Genomic DNA, 24,715 nt, shown 5'->3' with positions numbered 1-24,715 from the left:
TATATAATTCAAATAACTTCTAAATGAAAAGGAAATCTAGTATTTAAGGAAAGACTGACTGTTTTAATGTTGGGAAGAAATTAATGAATTGTAGGGTAACCGCCAAAAATATCAGTAAGCCTACGGCACTTAACAACAACAACAACAACATCACCTTAAAGGTAAAAAAGTAGAAAATCAGGAAGATTTAGTAAAGTCTATGACAATAGCAAAACAAAGATAATGAGAAGAAAACCATAAACAAAATGACTCCAGTAAAGACATATGTGGAATAAAAGAATTGAGAACAGCACCACACACATCCATACAAACACACTGCAAAATGACAGCAATCAAGTCATACTTATTGAAAAGTATACAGAATAAAAATGAGTTAAATATACCAAACAAGAGAAAAGAATAGCAGAATGGATGCAAAAACAGAACCCATCATTTTTTAGTTTATTGTTGTCTGATACAAACTAAAAATCAAAGGATGAAAAAAATATATCTAGCTAACAGCAATAAAAAAAAGAAATGAAGATATTAATTTCTGATAAAAATAAATTTTAAGGCAAAAATTAATATAGGAGACAAAGGAGGATACTGTATAATGATTAAAGGGTCAAGACACCATTTTCTATGAAAGATAGAACAACTATTAAGAAACTCAACAAAGGCAGAAGAATTAAAGAGTACAATCAACAAATTTGACTCATAGACATATTCAGAACATTGTACTCAACAACAGTACAATATACAATATTTTAGAATGTAACTGAAGTAGTACAAATGATATACTCTAAAGAAAGCATTAATTAAATTTTAAAACATCAAGATACTGTGAATCATATTCTCAAATCAGAATGTTATAATATTGGAAATCAATAGGAAGATCAAGGAAACAAATAAAACACATGGAAATTGAATACTACTCAGTTTAAAAATATGAAATTAATAAAAAATTCCTTGGGTCAAATGAGAATGAAAATACAACAAGCCACAAGTTTTAGGACTCATAGAAAGCAGTGCTCAAAGGACAATTTATAGCAATAAAGGCACACATCCAAAAAAAAAAAGAATCAATGTCAACACCTTAACACACTATCTCCAACAACTAGAAAAAATCAACAAAATAAACCTGTTGTTGTTGTCAAGTGCCGTCGAGTCGATTCCGACCCACAGCGACCCTGTATAGGGTTTCCACGGAGCAGCTGGTGAGCTTGAACCACCGACTTGGCAGTTCAAACGGCTTTGCAGTCTGGTCCATTAAGAAAATAAATATTAAACATTAAATTAGAAATAAATAAAACTGAAAAATACAAAAATAATAGAAAGGATCAGCAAGACAAGAAGTTGGCTCTTTGAAAGAACAAATAAAATTGATAAACCACTGGCAAATCTAGAAAAGGAAAAAATGGAGAAGATGCAAATAGCATGAATAAAGAATGAAATAGATGATGTCACAACAGAACCAACTGTAATGAAAAGGATAATAACAGAATACTATAAACATCTATTGTTGTAGCTATTAGGTGTCTTTGAGTTGGTAATTCATAGAGACCTTATGCACAACACACTAAAACATTGCCTGGTCCTACGCCAACCTCACAATTGTTGCTACACTTGAGTTCATTGTTGTAACTGTAAATCAACCTCTTTGAGAGTCTTCCTCTTTGTCTCTGACCCTCCTGATAATATGTTCAAAGTTTGAGAGATGAAGTCTGGTCATCCTGGCTTCTAAAGAGCATTCTGGCTGTAATTTTTCCAACACAGATTGGTTTGTTCTTTTGGTAGTCTCCTCCAACACCATAACTCAAAAGCATCAGTTCTTCTATGATGTTCCTTGTTCATTGTCCAACTTTCACAAGCATCTGAGGCTACTGAAAATACTGTATCTTCAGTCAGTTGCACCTTACTCCTCAAACTGACATTTTTGCTCTTGAACACTTTTAAAGAGGTGAAAGAATACAATTGTAGTATACCCTTTCCTAATTTTAAGCCATTCAGTGTTCCTTGTTCTGTTCAAACAACTGCCTCTTGATCTCTCTACAGGTTTCTCATGAGCACAATTAAGTGTTCCAGAATACTCATTTTCCACAATGTTTTCTATAGCTTGTCATAATCCACACAATCAAAAGCCTTTGTCAATAAAATACAGGTAAACATGTTTCTGGTATTTTCTGCTTTCAGCCAAGATCCATCTAACATTAGCAATGATATCCCTCACTCCACATCCTTATCTGAATCCTGCCTGAATCTCTGGCATTTCACAGTCAATGTATTGTTGCAGCCATTTTTGTATTATCTTTAGCAAAATTTTACTTACATGTGATCTTAATAATATTGTCCATTGATTTCCACATTTCATTGGATCACTTTTCTTTGGAATAGACACAAATATGGATCTTTTCCAATGAGATGGCCAGGTAGTTGTCTTCCAAATTTCTTGATGAGTGAGTGCCTCCAGTGCGTCATCAGTTTATTGAAATATTTCTATTTGTACTCCATCAATTCCTGAAGGTTTGTTCTTTGCCAATGCCTTCACTGCAACTTGGACTTCTTCCATCAGTACCATTGACTCTTGATCATATGCTACTTCTTGATATGCTACTTCTTGATTGGTGCAGTGATGCTGTGTATTCCTTACATCATCTTTGTATGCTTTCTGCATCATTCAATATTTTACCATTGTTGTTGTTGTTAAGAATTGGTGAATCAGTTCTAACACAGAGCAACACTGTCTAGGATTTCAGAGGAGTGGCTGGTGAGTTTTAATTGCTGACCTTGCAGATGTTATAAATTAAAAGTGACCTTGTAATCCAATGCATTAACCCACAGTGTCACACCAGTATTCCATTTTGCCCTTATTATTGCAAGTTGAGGCTTGAATTTTTTCTTCAATTCTTTCAAGTTGAGAAATGCTAAATGTGTTCTTTCCTTTTGGTTTTCTAACTGCAGGTCTTTGCATATTTCATTATAATATTTTAATTTACTTCTCGAGCTGCCCTTTGAAATGTTCTGTTGACCTCTGCTAAGTCCTCATTTCTTACATTTGTTTTACCATCTCTGCACTAGAGAGCACGTTTCATAGTCTGACATTCATTTTAGTCTTTTGCTCTTTCTTGTCTTCTTAATGACCTTTTGCTCTCTTCCTCTCATATTTTGAGTGCCTTCTAACCTGAGGGGTTCATCTTCCTATACTATATCTGACAGTATTCTAGTGCTCTTCATGTTTTTTTTCAACATTTAATATTTTGGTGCTATCTGACAGTTTTCCATTGCTATTAACAAGGTTCTTAGTGATTAAATATTTGAAAGTTGTTTGTCTCTCCTTCCTAATCTGTCTTGGTCTGGGACCTCAGCTAAAACTGTACACTATGGGTAACACTGCCGGTATTTTAAATACCAGTGGCATAGCTTACAACATCACAACAACATACAAGCTAACACAGTACAACAAACTGATAGAGGAGTGGTGGATGAACTATACTCCCTAAAATACGAAAACCTAGAATAAATGGCCAAATTTTGAGAAATACACTACCTACTTAAACTAACAGGGGCTGGTGTGGCCCTGTGGGCTAATGCACCAGACTACAAAGTCATTAGAACAGAAGCTGAAGTAGAAAATTAGAACAGATGCATAACAAAAGAAGAAATTGATCAGGTCATTAAAAAACTTCCCCCTAAAAAAACTCAAGGCCCAGACAGTTTCACTGTATGAATTCTGCCAAACATTCACAGAAGAACTGACACTAATTCTACTCAAATTATTCCAGAATATAGAAAAGAATGGAAAACTTCCAAATTCATTTTATGAAGAAAGCATAACACTGACTCCAAAATCAGGCAAAGAGATAACTAAAGAGAAAATTATGGACTAATTAATATATATCATGAAATTCTCAGCAAAAGTTTCGCCAAAAATTCCTAGCCAATAGAACCCAACAACATATCAAAAAATATATTTCATGAACAGTGAGATTTATACTAGGTATGCAAGGATGGTTCAACATTATAAAAACATTCAGTGTATAATCCACCACACAAATTTAAAAAAGGACAAGAACCACATGATCATATCTATTGATATAGAAAAGGCATTTGACAAAATCCAACACCCATTCTTGATTTAAAAACCCTCAACAAAATAGGTACAAAACAGGTATTCCTCAACCTACAAAACTCAGTTGGGATTCGTTTACAGTAACAAAGAAAGCTCTGAAGAATAAATCAGGGAAAAGATACCATTTAAAATAGCCACCCAAAAGAGGAAATAATTAGGAATAAATCTAACCAGAAAAACAAAAGACCTATACAAAGACAACCACAAAACACTGAGACAAAAGAAAAAGAGTTAAATTTACATAAATGAAAGAACATATCATTCTACTGAATAGAAAGACTTAACATTGTGAAAATGTCAATACACAGGTATAACAACTCCAATCCAGATTTCAGCATCATTCTTAAAGGGATGCAAACTAATCAGCAACTTTTTATAGAAGAGAAAGAGATCCCAGGTTAGCAAAGACCAACTAAAGCACCAAAGCAGGAGGCCTTTCAGTTTCAGATCTCAAAGCCTACAATCACAGCAGTCAAAGCAGCTTGGTACTGGTACTGGTACAATGACAGACACATAGACCAATGGAACTGAAATGGAAAACCAGAATCAAACCCATCCACATACTGACACCTGCTCTTTGGAAAAGGGTGGAAACAAATTTAATGGAAAAGAGATGGTTTCTTTACAACTGGTACTGACAAAACTTTTGCAGAAGAATGAAACAGGACCCAAATCTCACCTCCTGCTTTAAAACCAACCCAACATAGATCAAAGACCTAACACTATAAAGATTATCACTAAAAAATAGGGGCAAACTTAGTGGCCCCAATACATGATATAAGTACATCATCAAACATAACTGAAAACACACAATAGCAGAAGACAAACTAGATGGCTGGGACTTTCTAAAAATTAGACACTTCTGTGTATTAAAAGATTTTACCAAAAAGTAAAGAAAGAACCCATAGATTAAGGAAACAACTTGGCAATGAATTATCAGACAAGGGAATAAATCATAGGAAATTCAACATCTTTATAAGAAATAGACAATTAATGTAAATAGAAATGGGCAGAGGAAATGAACAGATACTAAAAGACATTGAGGCAACCAACAAACATAAAGAAATGCTCACAAGCATTAATCATTAGAGAGATGCAAATAAAAATAGCAGTGAGATACCATCTCACCACAGCATGAATAGCAAAGTTCAAAAAAAGCAGCTGGAGAGAATGTGAAGAAATTGGAAGGAACCCTCATACATTGCTAGTGTGACTCCTTAAAGGATGAATTGTATAGATAAAGGATGGACTGTATTAATTGAAACCCAGGTATCTATAAATAATTTATATAAAGACATATTAAACTACTTAATAATTTGCTTAAATTTTAAAAAAATTAATTATATTTTTGTCTCCCATCTTTCAGGCAGTCATAACAATATCACATTTGAAAAAGGTTATTGTACATAAACATATCAATATGAGATGCATATTATAAATTATCAAAACCTAAATGACCAATGACCGTTTAGAGATAATGTTGAATAACTGACAAGAATGTTTACAACTCTTGTATTTCATGAGTCAATACCATAGGCTTTTGTAATATTTTACATATAACAGAAATCATGGATTTTATTATATTCATTAATTACAGATTGGGGCACATAGATATAGGACCTAATAAAAGTCTTTATCAACAAGCAAGGAGGATACTTTACTTTTAGGAAAAATGTCCCTATTTCCCATCACTTTATAGCTAAGTAGTTGCTCTAATTTATTATGGCTAAACTCCCATTCAATAGTCTCACATGCATGTGAAAGTTGAACATTGGATAAGGAAGACGATATGAAAATTGATGCATGTAAGTTATGGTGTTGGAGAAGAATATAAAAATTGTCACAGACTGCCAGAAGACCAAACGAATTTATGTTGAAAGAAGTACAAAAATGCTGCTTAGCAGCCAGGATAGTAAGACTTTGTTTCTCATAGGCCAGATATGCTATCAGGAGGGACCAAGCCCTGGGGAAGGACATCATGCTTGGTAAAGTGGAGGATCAGAAGTATATGGATGATTAAAACATGTACTGTGCTCATGGCCAAGTTTAAGGATTTTCATTCATTTTGGTGATTAGAATAATGAAGGCTTTATTAGTTACTTACAAAAGAATTTATATAATTTTCCTTATTGTATTCAGGCCCCTTATTTTGTTGTTGTTGTTATGTGCCATCGAGTTGGTTCCGACCCATAGCGACCCTGTGTAGCGTTTCCGAGGGTGTAAATCTTTACGGGAGTAGAAAGCCTCATCTTTCTCCCGCGGAGCAGCTGGTAGTTTAGAACCGCTGACCTTAAGGTTCGCAGACCGATTCGTAACCACTACGCTACAAAGTTTTAAAAGTAGCACTTCGCTAGGAATTTATAGGTAAGTACTTAGAGTCCTGGTGTGGCGTTGTGGGTTAATGAACCAGGCTACAAAGCCACATGAACTACAAGGTCGGCGTTTCAAGCTCACCAGCTGTTCCTCAGAAACCCTATACAGGGTCACTATGGGTTGGAACCAACTCGATGGCACTTCACAACAACAATAACTTGGGTAGTGCAATCAGTTAAAGTAATTCACTGCTAACTGAAAGGTTGGAGGTTTGAGTTCTCCCAGAAGACTCATGGTGTGGCAATGTAGGATAGCCACTTGACTACAAGGTTGGTTTGAACTGCAAGTTTGGTGGTTCACACTCATCAGCTGCTCCTTGGAAACCCTATGTGTCAAAACTAACTCAACAACACTTAACAACAACAACAACAGAGGCACCTCAGAAAAACCATACAATGAAAACCTCATGAAGCACACTTCAATTCTGATATGCACAGGGTTACCACAAATTTGAGTTGATGTGACAGCAACTTGTTTTAAGTCAATATTATAGTTACTAATGTGTGAAATTCTGATAAGCAATTTTCCTTAGTCAATGCTATTACTGTTTTCATTTAGATGTATCACAGATGCTTTCCTGCAGATTAACTGACATACATGAAAAGGGTCTGTAAAGATTAGAAGACTATACAAATGTAAAGTGAATAATAATTATAATACCTAACTTTATTCTACCAACACTCATAATTTTTCTCCATAACCATGTAACTATGTCACACCCCTCACTGTACAGACACACTTAGGGAAATACTAGTGATGAACTACACTTTGACCAGCTATTCCTAATTGAAATTGAGAGACACAAGGGGACTTTAAAAAAATATTTTTGGACTTCTCATTTCTATGAAGTTATTCAATTTTTATGAAATTCTTCTGGTATGAGTCCCAAGGTAATTACCTTTGAATGTATTTCCAGTAAGAATATAACTCTCAAGTATGGGAACACAAAGATACTACAAATGTATTATTTATGCATAAGATTTTTTTTACTCTGCTTTTTCTTTTTTAAATTCCAGCAACCTATTTTTTCAAGAAGGTCAGAGTAATATGAAAAAATAGCTAAATGTTACAGGCACTGAAATGCTTATTAATACATAATATGGAGAAATACTAGAATATTAAAGTGCCTTGAGCCACAGAGGTCACTAAAAAATACTTCTGAAAAATGCAATATCATTAAATTAAAACATGTAATTAAAGTGTTGATGCTGTTACCCACCATATTTTGAATTTACAGTGGATAGTTTTTCTAATATAGTTTTAATGTGGTCATCCAAAGGGCACTGCCCAAATCATGACTTTAATTCTTTCTTTTATGATAAAAGAGGTAGTCACTCACACAGGAAAGTTGTGAATCAAGATGATGTCCTTTTACAACACTTAAGCAATCTAAGCTATATAAAGCAAAATTCAGAATCAAAATTGTTAGAAGATTCATTAACACACTGCAATGTGCAGATGCCACAACTATCCTTGCTCAATGTGAAGAGCACTACAGTCTTCTGTATGGGTTACTATTGTTATTGTTAAGTGCCATCAAGTTAGTTCTGATTCATAGTGACCCTGTACATGGTTTCCTAATAGTAGCTGGTAGGTTTTAACTGTTGACCTTCTGGTTCACAGTGCAGTGCTGATTGTACAGCACCACACCAGGAGTCCTCTGTATGGATTACAACTCAACAAAAAGAAAATAAAAATTCTTACAACTGGACCAATAAGCAATATCATAATAATGACAGAAAAATCTGAAGCTGTCAAGGATTTTATTGTAGATCCACAGTCTACACTCTAGGAAACAGCAGTAAAGAAATAAATGATTTCTGCATTGGGCAAATCTGCTGCTAAAAACTTCTTAAATTGTTAAAAGTGAAGATGACATTTTGAGAGCTAAGGTGTACCTGACCCCTCAGTTGTTTAATACACATGTTCACCACTCATTTTATAGTCTGAAAAATCAGAAAATCTAGCTTATATGAAGAAGAACCTGACATCAGGATTGGAGGAAAACTCATTTACAGCCTGCAATATGTGGATGATACACCTTGTTTGCTGTAAGTGAAGAGGACATAAAATATTCACTGATGAAGATCAAAGACCATAGTTTACAGTACAGGTTGTATTGTAAAGACATATAAAGAAAACAAAAATCCTCACCACTGGACCAATAAATAGCATCATGATAATTGGAGAAAAATTTGAGGTTGTTAAAGACTTCATTTTGCTTGGATTCACTATCAACACTCATGGATGTGTAGACAAGAAATCAAATGTTTTGCCTTAAGTAAATCTGCTGCACAAGACCTCTTTAAAGGGTTCAAGAGCAAAGTAGTCAACTTGAGGACTAAGGTGCACCTGACACAAGCCATGGTATTTTCAATAGCCTCATATGCATGTGAAAGTTGGACAATGAATAAGAAGACCATATAAGAATTAATGCATTTGAGTTATGGTGTTATAAAACATTATTGAAAGTACCACGAATTGCTAGAACAAACAAATCTGTGTTGAAAGAAGTACAGTCAGAATGTCCCCTAGAAGCCAGAATGGGGTGATGATTGATGCTTTTCAGTTAGTTGGTGAAGAATATTGAATATACCATTGACTATCAGAGAACCAACAAATTTGTCTTGAAAGAAGTCCAGTCAGAATGTTTTTTGGAAAGTATGATGGTGAGCCTTTGTCTCACATATTTTAGACATTCCGTTGTTGTTGTGGTTAGGTGCCATTGAGTCGGAACTGACTCATAGACATGTCATTTGTTGTTGTTGTTAAGTGCCGTGGAATCGGTTCCGACTCATAGCGACCCTGTACAGGGTTTCCGAGGCTGTAAATCTTTACGGGAGCAGAACGCCTCATCTTTCTCCCGTGGAACCGTTGGTAGTTTCGAACTGCTGACCTTGCTGTTCACAGCCCGATTCGTAACCACTACGCTACCAGAGCTCCTTTAGGAGGGACCAATTCCTAGAGATGAGTATCATGCTTGGAAAAGTAGTGGGTCAGTGAAAAAGAGCAAGACTCTCATCAAGATGAATTTACACAGTGACTGTAATAATGGAGTTAAACACAGCAATAATGGTGAGGTTAGTGCAGGACTGGGCAGAGTTTCGTTCTGTTGTACATAGGATCGCTGGAGTTGGAAGTGACCGATGACACCTAATAAAACAATATGGTATTTTAGAAAGACTGCAAAATATTGAATAGACATGCCTAGATGAATGGTTTTAAGTATCCATCTCTCAGTCGATACCTGGAAGTGTCTATATACAATTTTGGTTATCACACTTGACAATTTTGCAGGTGGTGGTAATGCTACTGGTTTCTAGTAAGTAAACATTAGGAATGCTGCTAACCGCCTATAGTGATCCGGAGAGTCCTCACAGCAAAGATTCAGATCAAAGGGTCAACAGTGACACTGCTGAGAAAGCCTGATACCAGGAAGCTTTATGATTCTAGCTGCAAGTTTGGTGGCTCAAACCAATAGCCACTTCACTGAAGATCTGATGATTCAGAAACTCTATGAAGCAGTTGTACTCTGCCATATTGGGTCTCTATGAGTCACAGTTAGATGACAGCAGGTAATCTATTGTAGCCCATTCTTTCTCTTTTTTAGATTCCAACTTAGCCATTTATATACCACAGCAGGTTGGTGCTTGCAAAAATTTCAAAGGACATATTCATATTTTGCTTGTGTAACTATCAGATGAAATTACTATGTAGTAGATAATTTGTAAATTTTAAAATCTTATACACTTTCATTTCTACTTCTAAGAAACACTTCAGAAAAGTTGTATATATGGACATTCACAATGCAAAAAGAACAAGGAGTCTCTGCATGATTTGTAATAAAGAAATATTATTGTTGTTGTTTTTAAAAGTACCATCGAGTGAATTCCAATTCATAGTGATTCTGTATAGGGGTTCTAAAGCTTTACATCTTCACAGGAGCAGAAAGCTTTATCTTTCTCCTGTAGAGCGGCTAGTAGGCATAATCTGAAGACCTCATGGTTTGCTGTAGATTGCTTATTGTATGGTGGTGGTGGTGATGTGCCACGGAGTCAGTTCTGACTCATAGCGACCCTGTACAGGGTTTCCGAGGCTATAAATCTTTATGAAAACAGAAAGCCTCATCTTTCTGCCAGCTGGTAGTTTCGAACTGCTGACCTTAAGGTTCGCAGCCTGATTTGTAACCACTACACTACCAGAGCTCCCTACTTATCATATGAGCCACCTAAATTAAATGCTCAACAATAAGGAAGTGATAAAATAAATAAGAGCATGCCAACAATATGAGAATATGAAAGTTAGAACTGATTCCATGGCACTTCACAACAACAATGTATATATATATTGTATGCATATGTATGTGTATATAGGACCTGGTATGGTACTACAGTATAAGTCTTATACCGCAATATCATAGGTGGTTCAAACTCAACAGCTTCTCCTTGAAAACCCTGTACAGGGTCGCTATTGGTGGGAACCAACTTGACGGCACTTAACAACAACATATATGTATTGTACTATTGTGGTGTTAAGGATACGCACTGGACAGCTAACTCCAAGGCTGCTGGTTCTAACCTTCAGCCACTCCTTGGAGATCCCATATAAGGTTACTATGTATCAGAACCTACTAGATGGCACTTGACAACAGCAACAACATTTTATATATATATATATAATGAGTGGTGGATATATAGGCTTGTTGTCATTAAGTGCCGTCGAGTTGGTATATATGTTGTTATGTCCTGTGGAGTCAGTTCTGACTCATAGTTACCCTGTACAGGTTTTCCGAGGCTGTAAATCTTTACAGTAGCAGAAAGCCTCATCTTTACCAGAACAGCTGGTAGTTTCAAATATATATATATTTGTTTTTAAGTGCTGTCGAGTTGGTTCCAATTCATAGTGACCATGTATAGTGTTTCCAAGGAGCACCCGGTGAGTTAGAACTGCCAACCTTGCAGTTCAAACTGACCTTGCAGTCATGTGCTTATCATACAGTGCCATGTCAGGTCTCTCTCTCTAAATATATATTGTTGTTGGTAAATGTTATTGAGTCAATTCTAACCCATATTGACCTTATACCATGTTTCCAAGGACCAATTGGTGAACTTGAACCGCTGACTTTGAGGTTCAAACCGACTCTGAAATTCTGCATTAACCCACAGCACTACACCAGGACTCTCTCTCTCTCTCTGTACATATATCTATAGATAGATAGATAGATAGATAGATAGATAGATAGATAGATAGATAGATAGATAGATAGATGATAGATAGATATCCACCATTCATCTCATATGTCACTGGTCATACTGTGGTTGCCTTTGTGTTATTTTGATGCTGAATCCAGCTGTGCCACTAATATTTAAATGCCTGCAAGGTGATCCATGGTGGGACAGGTTTACAGTTGTACTTCCAGACTAAGACGGACTTTGAACATGGACCTGATGATCTACTTTTGAAAAAATAAGCCACTGAAAACATTATGAATAGCAACAGTAGAACATTTTCTGATTTAATGTTAGAAGGTGACCTCTTAGTTTGGAAGGCACTCAAAATGTAACAGTGGAAAAACTGACTCTTCAAGATAGAGTCAACTTTAATAGCATAGATGAAGTAAAGCTTTCAGGGCCTTTATATGTGGTGAGACATGACTTGAAATGAAAAGAAACAGCTGCAAATATCCACCAGTAATTGGAATGTGCAATGTCTGAAGTACATTACATTAGGTAGATTAGAAGTTGTGAAAAATAAAAGAATGCTTGAAGATTGATATCCTAGGCAAAAGTGAGCTAAAATGGATTGGTGATGCCATTTTGAATCAGATAACCATCACCAATTTCAAATGGATCATGATGAAAACAGAGAAAACTGGAAAGCTGTTTCATTAACAATGCAAAGGCATTTGCATCATAACAAATTATGGATGATATTGGAAAGAATGGAAATTACAGACACTTAATTGTTCTTATGTGGAATCTGTACTTAGACCAGGAGATAGTCATTTTAACAGAACAAAGTGATACTGTGTGCTTTAATCAGGAAAGGAGTGCATTAGGGTTCTATCTTTGCACCATATTTATTCCATCTGTATAGTTGGCAAATAACGAAGCTGGACCATATGAAGAAGAATGTGGCATCAGGATTGGAAGAATACTCAATAACTACTTACAATATGGAAAAATCTTGCTTGGTGAAAGTGAAGAGGACTTGAAAACACTGATAAAGATAAAAATAAAATAAAAAAAAACAACAACTATACTCTTTAATGTGAATTATACCTCAGCATAAACCCTCACAACTGGACCAATGAACAACTTAGATGAAGAAAAGTTTAAAGTTACAGATTTAATTTTACTTGGATCAACAATTAATATCCATGGTAGCATCAGTCAAGAAATCAAAGGACACATTGCTTGAGCAAATCTGCTGCAAAAGGTCTCTTTAAAAAGTTAAAAAGCGAAGATGTCACTTTGTGAACTAAGGTGTGCCTGACCCAAGTCATGGTATTTCCAATTGCCTCATATGCATATAAAAACGGGACAATTAATAAAGAAGACCTTTAAACCATGTCATTTTGTTGTTGTTATTGTTAGGTGTAGCCAAGTCAGTTCTGACTCACAGCAACATTGTATAGGGTTTCCAAAGAGTGGCTGGTAAGCTTAAGCCACCAACCTTACACTTGAAACCTCCTTTCAGTCCAGCGTATTAACTCACAGTGCCACACCAAGATTCCAAACTATGGCATAGGCAAAGAATATTGAGTATACCACAGACTACCAGAAGAACAAATAAATCTGTGTTAGAAGAACTACAGCCAGAATGCTCTTTAGAACTGAGGATGGTAAGACTTCCTTCACTTTACTTTAGACATATTAGACCAGTCCCCAGGGAAGAACAACTGTCTTGGTGAAGTACAGTGTCAGCAAAAAAGAAGATTCCTAAGTGATGAATTGACACAGTGGCTCCAATAAGGGGTTCAAACATAGCAAGGATTATGAGAATGGCACAGGAGTGGGCAGTGTTTTGTTCTGTTGTACAAAAGATCAGAGTTGGAACCAATTTAAGGTACCTATCGGGCTGCGAACCATAAGGTCAGCAGTTCGAAACTACCAGCTGCTCCGCGGGAGAAAGATGAGGCTTTCTACTCCCGTAAGGATTTACACCCTCGGAAACCTTGTACAGGGTCGCTATGGGTCGGAACCGACTCGAAGGCACTTAACAACAACAACAACAATTTAAAAATCATTCACTGCCCTCTCCTGCCCATGAGGCAAGCTAAAATGCTAATCCCACCAAATGGGACCAATCCCCCTGAGTTTCCCCCTGCCCTCAAACAGGTATGCAGCCTGGCCCCTCCCCAGACTCTGACCCCAATAGGTCCCTGTTGCCCTCCATTCCATTCGAGGCTCAGAATTTGGAAAAATTAGTTCCTCTGACTTAGCCGGCTTAATAAAATCTGAAACTCTGCTTCACCTCTCCAAGTAGCCTCGGTTTCTTCGACCATGAATCTAAAACTGCTGTAACATAATGACAACCACACACATACAAGTATGTATAAGAAAAAGGTTTGGAATGAAAGCTTTTTTGAAGAAAAATAGTAGTGAGTCCTGGATTGTAGGATGAAATGATCCCTTTACTCTTCACATTGTTGTTAAGTGCTGTGGAGTCAGTTCCGACTCCACGGAACTGGAGCAGCTCGTAGGTTCGAACTGCAGACGTTGTGGTTCACAGCACAGTGCTGATCCTACAACGCCACACCAGAAGTCCTTGTAATAACTGTCTTGTAATATTTGTATTTGTATTGAAGTCTTGTAATATTTGTATTTGTTGAAAGCTCATATAATTTGACCAATATAATGTAATGAGAATAGACTGCTGAATGATACATGTATATGACTTTTCTCATCAAGGGTTAAGTAAGACAGTCATTTCTGAGTGGTCTTAATAGGTATTTCCTAATGAAAGGAAATTAAGATACTTAGAAATGTCTAGAAATATCTGAAATATGTGTGAAAAAGTTGATTGGAGTTATGTTCAAAATTAAAAAGGATTGGAGTTATATCCAAAATTAACAAGGTATTGCAACATACCTCACACCAAACCAAACCCCACTGAGTCAAGAAACTTGTAGTGACCCTATACAACCGAGTACAACTGCTCCTTACAGTTTCCAAGACTAAATCTTTTTGAGAGTTGATAGTTCATCTTTCTCCTGAGGAGTGGCTGGCAGGTTTGAACCACATACCTTGTGGTCAGCAGTCCAACACCTAACCCACTGTACCAGGCTCAAATATAGGAACTTTTACTTAAATTCAAATGAAAGTTCATTTCCCTTTTTTTTTTTAATAAAAGTGCTTTATTTGGACATAGCCTAATATTTGCCTCAACCAAGCAAACCTATTTTTCAATACTAAAAATGTCTAGGAAACTATATCAAATTATTTTTACATACTCTATATTGGTACATTTGAGTCTAATGTCTTGCAGTTTTAGTTGAACTAATTTCAGCATAAAAGAATAAAAAATATTGCAGAAATAAATCATGAAAATTACCTTCAGTTTGCAGCTTGGTTTAGAAAGATTTAGAAGATTCTTTATTGTACAGCTAAATATTTCAAAAGTATGGTTAGGCTTTTCATGTAAAATCACAATCTTAACATTCTCAATGTAGTGTTTCATAAATAGAATCAATAGGGTCTCTAGTTCATACTTCAAATTTCTAAAAGATCCTTAATATGAATAAGCCAACACCTGAGGAAGTACTTTTATATGTTCAATGCAGAAAAAACACTGCTGCTAAAATACCTAAGCAGTTAACACTTATCACAGTAGATTCTAAACTAGAATATTTGTTTGAAACCACATAGCTAGGGGTTTCAAATGAAAGGACAGGTAAGAGGAGGACAGCTTTTGATTAAGGCAGAAATGGTTTCAGTTCTAGCCCCAATAGTTATCAGTATTATAATTTGGTTCTTATTCATTTACATATTGACTCAAAGGTATTTCACATTATAATCTTGAGTCATGCATGCCCCAGGGCTCCATTCATAAAAAAAGAAAAGAAAACAAAGGGAACAAACAAACAAACACCATTTACAACTCTTAGGCCTTACTCTATAGTAGAAATTTAAGGAGCCCAAGTAAAACTGAAAACTATTGCAAGTTTCTTTACAGTAAATGGGAGAGATAAAAGGTGTCAGCAAAAGAGGACAGGTAAAAGGAGGACAGCTTTTGATTAAGGCTGAAATGGTTTCAGTTCTAGCCCAATAGTTATCAGTAGACCTAGAGCCTTGGTCCATTTCACCTTTCAAATAAAACCCTTGATTTTTAACTATGAAATGAAATAATAAAATAATTGCTGCTTAAAGATGTTGAGTACTAACAAGTTATCTTCAGCCTTCTATAGTATCAAAGATGAAATACAAGAAAACAAGACTAAACAAGTAACAAATTTCAAAAGTAGCCAGTGCTCAGTAATTTGTAAATTATTAATAATTATTCTTATTGTGATTCAAACCTGAACAGGAAAGGTAAAACATTAACTGCATCTTCCCCACCCAGGAGACAAGCTAGAATGCTAATCAGGTTACCTAGTGGGACCAGTCCCCCTAGTTTCCCTCCTGTCCTCAAACAGGTCTGTATCCGGCCCCTCCTCAAGTCTGACCCCATATAAGGCCGTGTCACCCTCCCTTTGAGGCTCAGAATCTGGAGAAATCAGCTCCTCTGAGCCAGCCTGCTTAATAAAGTCTGAAACTCAGCTTCACCTTTTCTTTAAGGACATATCAAGAGCTGCCATGACACCCTTGCACCCAGAGCTGCCACAACACCCCTGGATTCAGAGCTGCAGTGACACTCTTAGGCTCAGAGTTGCTGTGACCTGGCCAAGAGTGGCTACACTCTCTGGCCTAGGAGCTGCTGCACTCTCTGGTCTAGGAGCTAGGCTCTCAGGTCCTAGGGCTGCTGTGACACTCTCTGGCCTAGGATCTGCTGTGACACTCTGGAATCTAAAAGCTGCTATCACAACCGACCTTGCAATTCAGTGCATTAGACCACTGTGCCACATCAGAGATGATAATAATTTTAGTATTAGTATTATTTCTGGCTGTGTCCTTTCCCTCCAAAGGTGATCTGGCAAACTCATAGGGCTGTTGGGTACAGAATTGAGGTCAAACTCTGATCCCTCTACCCATTATCTGTCATAGAAAGCAGTATCTGTTTCTTGGCACAGCCAAAAACAAGTTTCTTCCACCACCAGGAAAACTTGTTCAATGACTGCTTAGCCCACATTAATCTCCCATTTCTCACTAGCCTCACTGGCATGTAATTATATACGGATTTTTGTCATGTTTTTCCCTCATTGATATTATGTTGTTGTTGTTAAGTGCCGTTGAGTCGGTTCCAACCCATAGTGACTCTGTATAGGGTTTCCAAGGAGCAGCTGGTGAGCTCGAACTGCCAACCTTGTAGTTCAAATGGCTTTGCAGTCTGGCGCATTATAGACGGCACAAAATAGCTCATACCTTCTTTGTACTTCCATCATGCCAGAGAACCTAATTAACATAGCAAACTTAAATATGTGGCATGGCATTCTTTCCAGTCAGAATATTCTAAAGCATAGGATACTTTTCCAACTAGTAGGTAATTTCTGTTCCCCAAATGGCAAGTGACATATCCCCAGAATGTCTCTCTTCTCTCTCCTTACTTCTATCCAGTCCCTGACATAAATCCTCATGTTGTCGCTTTTATTAATTTTTAGTTTTTTTAAAATCTGGCCTTTCACTCCTTTTTCCATTCCAGATCCTTAGAGTACATGTATTTGTGTATAGGATAGTATGGAAGCGGTAAATTTGGTTCTGAGATATTGCCTCTGTTATCAACACAAAACTCCTCTGCTATTAAGGAGCTCTGGTAGCGTAGTGGTTACGAATCGGGCTGCAAACCTTAAGGTCAGCGGTTCGAAACTACCAGCCGCTCCGCGGGAGAAAGATGAGGCTTTCTATTCCCATAAGGATTTACACCCTCGGAAACCCTGTACAGGGTCGCTATGGGTCGGAACTGACTCGACGGCACTTAACAACAATTGTGAGCTAATGGATCTGATCATCTTTTGGTGATGGGCAGAATTCATGACATTGCTTTGATTTTATTTGGTTCTTATCACTGCTGGTAGGCTTGGTTTATGTGATGACCTCCATTTAGATGGTATACATGATTTACTTGATATGTTTAGTATTTCATTTTTACCTTACCCTCTTCTATTCTTCAGAAAAAGGCAAATATGTCCCCTTTGAGTTCAATCTCTTAGTTGTACATAGCTTCACTTAACCTGACAGCTTCCTGGGCAGCCCTGAAATGTTTGTCTTCTCTATCTCTGCTCACAAAATAGTTGAGGATTGACTAGTTTCTATCATTTTGTTCCTAAGAATACTACTTGATATTCCTTTCTTTCTCTGCTTTCAAGGGATATTGCACTAAGCATGCAAATTCCAGAAGCAAAAAGCATGTGCTAATCACTTTGTTTATATGTGGCCCAGAGTCAGTGGACATAAAAATTTGCCCATCGTATTCTGTTCTTATATGCCAAAGAGACTCAGAGATTTCTCAGCCCTGCAAGCATTCAATCAGAGACCAAGATAGCAATTTTAATCTTAATTATCTACAAATGTTCTTGGAGTAGTCCTAATAACTTGTTTAAAGTGTGAGGAACAGTCATAATTTTTCTCACTGTCACGGAAAACAACATCTTCTCATAGAAAATGCTGTATAATGGCCACACCTAAGGAAGCCTAAATCTTAGTCACCATCTCCTGCCCACTCCCCTCCCCAGTTCTCTTATCATCACACAATTGGTTCTGCCATCTTTTTGTAAGATAAATCAAAGTGTCAACCTGGTTCTTGGCTTTTTTAAGTGTTTTTTAAATTTTTTTTATTTTATCTTTGAACTGGATCCTATTCTGCAATCACAGGAAAAGTTTCTCCTTAGAACCAAAACCAAACTCACTGCCATTGAGTCGATTCCAACTCAAAGCAACCATATCTAAACATTTACAGAATAGTTTCTATTTTAAAAGCAATAAATATATAAATAGTATTTCTTTTTTAGAGTAAAACTATAGTGTTGCATCCATTTTGCAAGTAATATGACCCTCTGGATAACCTGGAAATGATCATTATACTGAAACTGTATAGAAGATGGATTGGTTAATTAATTTCAGGCAAGAACAGTGTGACATTGTTCATTTAGGCTTCAAGGAAAGTTTGCAGGGCTCATTTTTAGATAAATGTATCTGAAGTCTGTGGATCTTACCATAAAGTAATCCAAAATTATCATTTCCCTTACATAAACAACTATTAAAAAGCAATTTTAGGAAACAATTTTCCTTTCTTACTTTGTAGAAATATGCTATTTTCCTTTGTATTCAGTATAATTTCTACTAGACCACAAAAAAAATCACTTCTCTACATAAATGTTGCTTTTAAGAAACAATATCTGAAACTGTACACTCTGTATATTGGGAAGCTGTAAAATTAGAATACGTAAAACGTTTTTACACAAAATATTCATAACAGGCTCACAGATGACTCTGTATGAATGAAACACCATTCGATCAGTATATTTAAGTGGGTGAAAGATTTTGGAAGGGTAATACATTGTCTATGAAATTGTCTTAGCTGAAATCTAGCCAAACATTTCTTTTATATTGTTAAAATCATTGTGAAAATCATAAACAATTTTCTGCAATGATTAATAAGTTTAGTCTCAAATGTACTTTATTTCACCCATACCATTGAAACAAATAAACCTTCACCAAAATTCTGTTTTTTTATATCATCTTTCTCCATTTAGCAGCTCCCTTGCAACCATAAGGAACTCATGGAAAAAGAGCAAGGGACAGAAACAAACGGCAAACATCAAATAAACAAATGAACAACAACAAAACAAAAAAGGGAGAAAAGATGATTAGTTTGTGACCAAAACATATGAGACAAGGTTGTGCAAAACATTGTCAGAACTCCTCTACTGACCATTCATTCCATTCTAGAGCCTTGTCATACTTCCTAGATTCATTGACAGACTATTATATTCAGAAAGGTTGTTGAAAACTTACAGCACTTAGAAATGCTCTTGAGACATATAAAAATGTCTTTATTTAGAATGGAACATATAATACCTGCCAAATTTGTAGGTTTGAAACCACTTCCAATAAGAATTAAAAGGCCCTCTTCCTTGCTGAAATAGGACTATCAATACATGACTTGTCTGCTCATATGAAATAGTGGGTTCTTGTCTCTGATTTTGCAATTTAGTTTAAAGTCACTTTCATGATGACAGGGTACATAAGGAAGATAAAACTACAAAAATGACAGTCTAATCTTCAAAGATGACCGATCATCGATAAAAGATTAAATAACGCAAGCATCTAAAATACCAGATTAGCAGCTTGTTGGCACATTCTCAGTATTGAAGTATGCTGAAATACTACTGATAAGTGGAAAAATTTTTTTCCCCTATAAACTGCATACATTATGGAGAAATCTATCCTCCTTTGAGAGGGGACAAGAAGTCACAAACATTTAAGATACATTTATTTTTCTCAATAACAAGGCAATAAACGTAAAATATTAATAAGTGATATACTGTAAAGTGATCCTTAAGTTTTTTTGGGGGGGGGTTTTCTTAAGAAGGAAACTATTTGTTTGCTGGAAATTTAAATATTATTTAATAATCACTCTTTTGCACTCTGCTAAAAATTTTAAACATACGTACAAGAATGATTAGACATGCCGGTCCTATAAAACTCCAAATAAAGTTGTTTTCTGTGCTAAGCCAACATCTGAAAAGTAAACAATAGATACAATCTATAAATATGTTTGAATATACTTCAACAAAGCAACATTCTCAATGATAGATATGGCAAAGTATGTTCAGAATTCCATTTCAAATGCCTATAAAACGTCTTAACTTACACTTTGGTGGTGCCATAGTATCTGTATCCTAATGCTGCTGAAAATCCAACTACCACAGCTGGGCTTAGATAGCCAAAGATATAAAAATTCTTGTGCAAAAATCCCTTGTTGTAGATGACTCCCACAACAATGAGATAGAGATGTATTCCCTCAATGCACATCCATGCAAAGGCAGCCAAAAAGAAGTAATGTAGCAGTCCAGCAATGATTGAACAAAAGAGCTAAAAATCACAGGAAAAAAAAAAAAAGGATAATAATATGTCATAGAAAATTATCATAACATAAAATACAGATTGTTCCTGAAAAAGTATGCCATTTTATGTAGTATGAATCGCATTGATATATTCTTGCCAAATGTCAATTGTTTAAGATGTCCTACTTTCAACTGATTTTAAATAATGGAACTTTATCAACATGAAGCATTCACCAATCCTGTGATAAAACAAAGTTGCTGCTGTTGAAATTTCTACACTTATCTGTTATGCAATGAACTGTGGATAGGTCACAAGGAAACAAAGATACCTTGTTGAATATTTTATTATTTAAGTTGGTTTCTGTTTCAGAGATGCCTTTCTTCTGCTTAATTTTATTAATAATAAAATCATTGTTCATCACTATTAAGCAATAGGGATGAATTAAGTGACAAACATTGGGTTTACAAAACAGATAAACAACGATATGTTTCACAAGAATATTCATTATAGTCACTTTAAATAGTAAGCGTATCAAGTAATTTTAAGTTGGTTTTCAGTTAAACATGATTTTGAAACATTAATCTAGAACTAGAGTTAGCCTAATAAGAAAACAAAACAAAACAGAAAAAAGGTTGTTACATGCTTCTATATTCTGCTTTAATAGAGCTCAGGATATTCATCACTAGAAAGATAACGTAATATCTACCCATACTCTCCTACTGAGTCAATTCTGGCTTATAGGGACTCTGTATAGGGTTTCTGAGGTTGTAAATCTTTACAGAAGCAAAAACGTTCCTCTTTCTCCAGTGGCGTGACTGGTGATTTTGACTGCCAACCTTATGATTAGCAGCAATCCAGTGCTTATCTTACAGTGCCACAAGGACTCCTTACACAATCATTGGAAACCCTATACAGGGTCACTACAAGTTAGGACCAACTTGATGGCATTTAACAACAACATTCTCCAACATCCATTTACTCTTTCAGTCTCTGTCCACCAGCATGCTACTCTTTATAATGATTATTTTATTTCTTTTCATTTTTTTTGGCCTCTCATATATCTCTTATTCTCAAGTTCTATTTCATATCTTACTTTTGCACAAAAGTGACTCCCAGTTTTTGATCCCCGGTTGATCTGTTTCCAACCGTATATAGTATTCACAGTGTATTCATTATGCAATCTCATTATACTTAAATTTTACTGAGTTAATAAATGTATAAGTATGTAACTGTATGAGAGTAAATAAAGAACTGTTGAAAATTACAAAAAACTTTGCTACCTGTATGAAAATTTGAAAGATACTATGAATATTGCTGTAGGATCAGCACTGGATTATAAACTGCAATGCTGACAGTTCAAACTTATCAGCCACTCCTCAGAAACCCTAAACAGGGTTGTTATGAGTCAGAACTGACTTGATGTCAATTAACAACAACAAGAATGAAAAAAAAAAGAGAGCGAGAGAGATGGAATTTAAAATCTTGTATAAAATATTTTTGTGGGCATCTACTACAAAAGAAAATCTTAATAAAAGGTTACTAGTTGCAGTCCTTGAAAGATTTGTAAGAAGAGAGCTGTCATTGTTGGTATTGAGTCGGTTCCAACTCATAGCGACCCTGTTTAGAGTTTCCAGGCTGTAAATCTTCATAGAAGAAGAAAGCTTCGTCTCCTGCAGAGTGGCTGGTGGCTTTAAACTGCTAACCTTAAGATTAGCAGGCCAGTGCTTATCCTACCAGTATTCCTAAGAAGTGATAACAATTTAATGTTTTGCAGCCATAAAAATGCACTTCTCCCGTATCTGAAGTACACTTATGTTACCTACAAGCTCCTGCCAGACCATGACTGAGTACCACATGGTTCCAAAGAGACATGGGAATTCTCTGAGAGGTGACTTTGGCCCAAGGACTCCCCAAAGGACTGCCTGACAACCTTACTGAACATTCCTTAGAACTGCACAGCTGTGTAAAATTTTCTATCCACTCTTTCTTTCTTCCATCTCTCCTTCACTTATGGTCAGACTTGCATCTTGTTCTGACATATCTCCAAGTTTTTCCCTTCCCATTTGCTCTCACCAAGCTTTTAGAGGCATTTCCACAAGGAAATTGCTTGACAGACCCACACTGAAATAATATGGACATTATTTGGTTTAAGGGATCAGATTAATAATAGAGAGGAATGGATAGTTAAGAAATTGTGAATGGTTGGTAGAATCAATTCATCATATTTCAATCTATAAACCCTAACTGCTTTGAAGTTCATTCCCAAATTTAGAGGGTATTTCCAATATTCTCTAGCATTGTTTTTCACCTGTAAACAAATCAAATAAAAGGGTTTTTCTTCAGTTTGTTGCCAAGTTTTAATTTGTTCCAACAATTTGTGGTAAAGAAGGACATTTCAGTTAATTGACTTAATAAGTTGTTGTTGTTGTTGTTAAGTGCCATCAAGTCTGTTCTGATCCATTGAGACCCTGTATAGGGTTTCCAAGGAGCGACTGGTGAGCTTGAACCACCAACCTTCTGGCTCAAACGACTTTGCAGTCTGGTGCACTAACCCACAGTGTGACACCAAGACTCCAACTTAATAAGTTGTTGTTGTTATGTGCCGTGGAGTTGGTTCCGACTCATAGTGACCCTGTACAAGGTTTCTGAGGCTGTAAATCTTTACGGAAGCAGAAAGCCTCATCTTTCTCCTGCGGAAACACTGGTAGTTTCAAACTACCAACCTTGAGGTTAGCAGCCCGATTCGTAACCACTATGCTACCAGAGTTCCTTAATTTAATAAGTAGGCAGGTATTAAGTGCCACTGAGTTTGTTCCGACTAATAGCAACCCTACATAGGGTCTCTGAGTAATGGTTATTGGGTTTGACTCGTCAATTTGCCATTAGCAGTCCAGTGCTTATCCTATCATTAGACTTAGAATAGTGGCTTAAAAACAAATTATATAGAATGTTTGCCCCATTAGGTCATGTTTTCATGAAGTATATATTTAGGAAAGTACAAATTTGATTACAAAAATAGACTAGGAAGACCTACCTACATACCTTATTAGTATTTGTATTGATTCCAACAAGAAAGACAAGTTCAGCCAGAAACAGGCTACAGCATAGGTTTTTGTGAATTGTTGTCCTGGTACTTTGAATTTCACTGAAGAACCAGAAGGTAAAAATGCATATAGCAAGGCAAATCAGTGAAATAATTATTCCTAGTTGAGTGATCCTTGTAAGAATATTATAATCTTTAATACCCTAAGGGAAAATAATAATAAAGCTGTTAAAAGAATAACTCAGAAAGTTGTCAAAGGAACTATAACATACAATGAACTTCAGTTTTTGGTGAAACATTAATCAAAATGTTCATAAAATGTAAAAATACAAATGTGCATTTAAATGAGAAAAATTTTATACTTTGTAAAATGTTCAATATTCAGAGAAATCTGATATAAATCATGTAGCACTTTAACAGGCCTGTAATTAATGCTTTTTTTCTAAGCATAGTATATATTAGTATACGGTTTAACAATGTTATTGTCATCAGTTTCACAGTAGTAGAAAGGTAATTCATTATTATAATGTGAAAATGGTTAATTAAAACAGATTTATCAGTAGTAAGAACAAGTCTTATTTCTTTGCAGTGATTCATCTAAAACACCTAAAACAAAGGTATTAGAAAAATGAAACACGTGAAATATCAAAACAATTCATTTCAGAGACTTTGAAATAGCCATGGTTGATTTTATCTTAACTGGATGAATAATATGTACATACATACATATACATATACCCACACATACATATATACAGTGGTGTAGTATAAGCACTGGACAACAAGGTGAGTTTGAATTGCCAGCAAGTTCATTGGTTCAAACTCATCACTCACCCTGTTGCTGTTAAGTGCTGTTGTTGACTCTATTCTGACCTATAACGACCCTGTATAGGGTTTCCAAGGAACAGCTGGTAAGCTTGAACCACCGACCTTGCAGCTCAAATGACTTTGCATTAGCGCCCAGTGCCACAAGAGTCACTCTTAGGAAACCCGGAACAGGGTCATTATGAGTTGGAACCGATTCTA

At 35.9% G+C, this 24,715-nt stretch overlaps 1 protein-coding gene across 1 annotated transcript in view; it reads right to left on the bottom strand.

Moving 5' to 3' along the window:
- The window catches only part of ELTD1 (EGF, latrophilin and seven transmembrane domain containing 1), a 188,343-nt gene that overhangs the window by 27,651 nt on the left and 135,977 nt on the right, over window positions 1-24,715 (bottom strand). Inside the window, exons 10-12 of the mRNA XM_006831014.1 lie at window positions 23,689-23,892; window positions 20,453-20,673; window positions 20,253-20,319 (exon numbers count right to left, since the gene is read on the bottom strand). Coding sequence (XP_006831077.1) covers window positions 20,253-20,319; window positions 20,453-20,673; window positions 23,689-23,892 — 492 coding nt within the window. The remainder of the gene's footprint in view (window positions 1-20,252; window positions 20,320-20,452; window positions 20,674-23,688; window positions 23,893-24,715) is intronic.

This window comes from Chrysochloris asiatica, unplaced genomic scaffold, assembly GCF_000296735.1.
Source record: "Chrysochloris asiatica unplaced genomic scaffold, ChrAsi1.0 scaffold00002, whole genome shotgun sequence".
Classification (NCBI taxonomy): Eukaryota; Metazoa; Chordata; class Mammalia; order Afrosoricida; family Chrysochloridae; genus Chrysochloris; species Chrysochloris asiatica.
The sequence above is the reverse complement of the archived record's forward strand: the minus strand, read 5'-3'. Positions and strand labels throughout refer to the sequence as shown.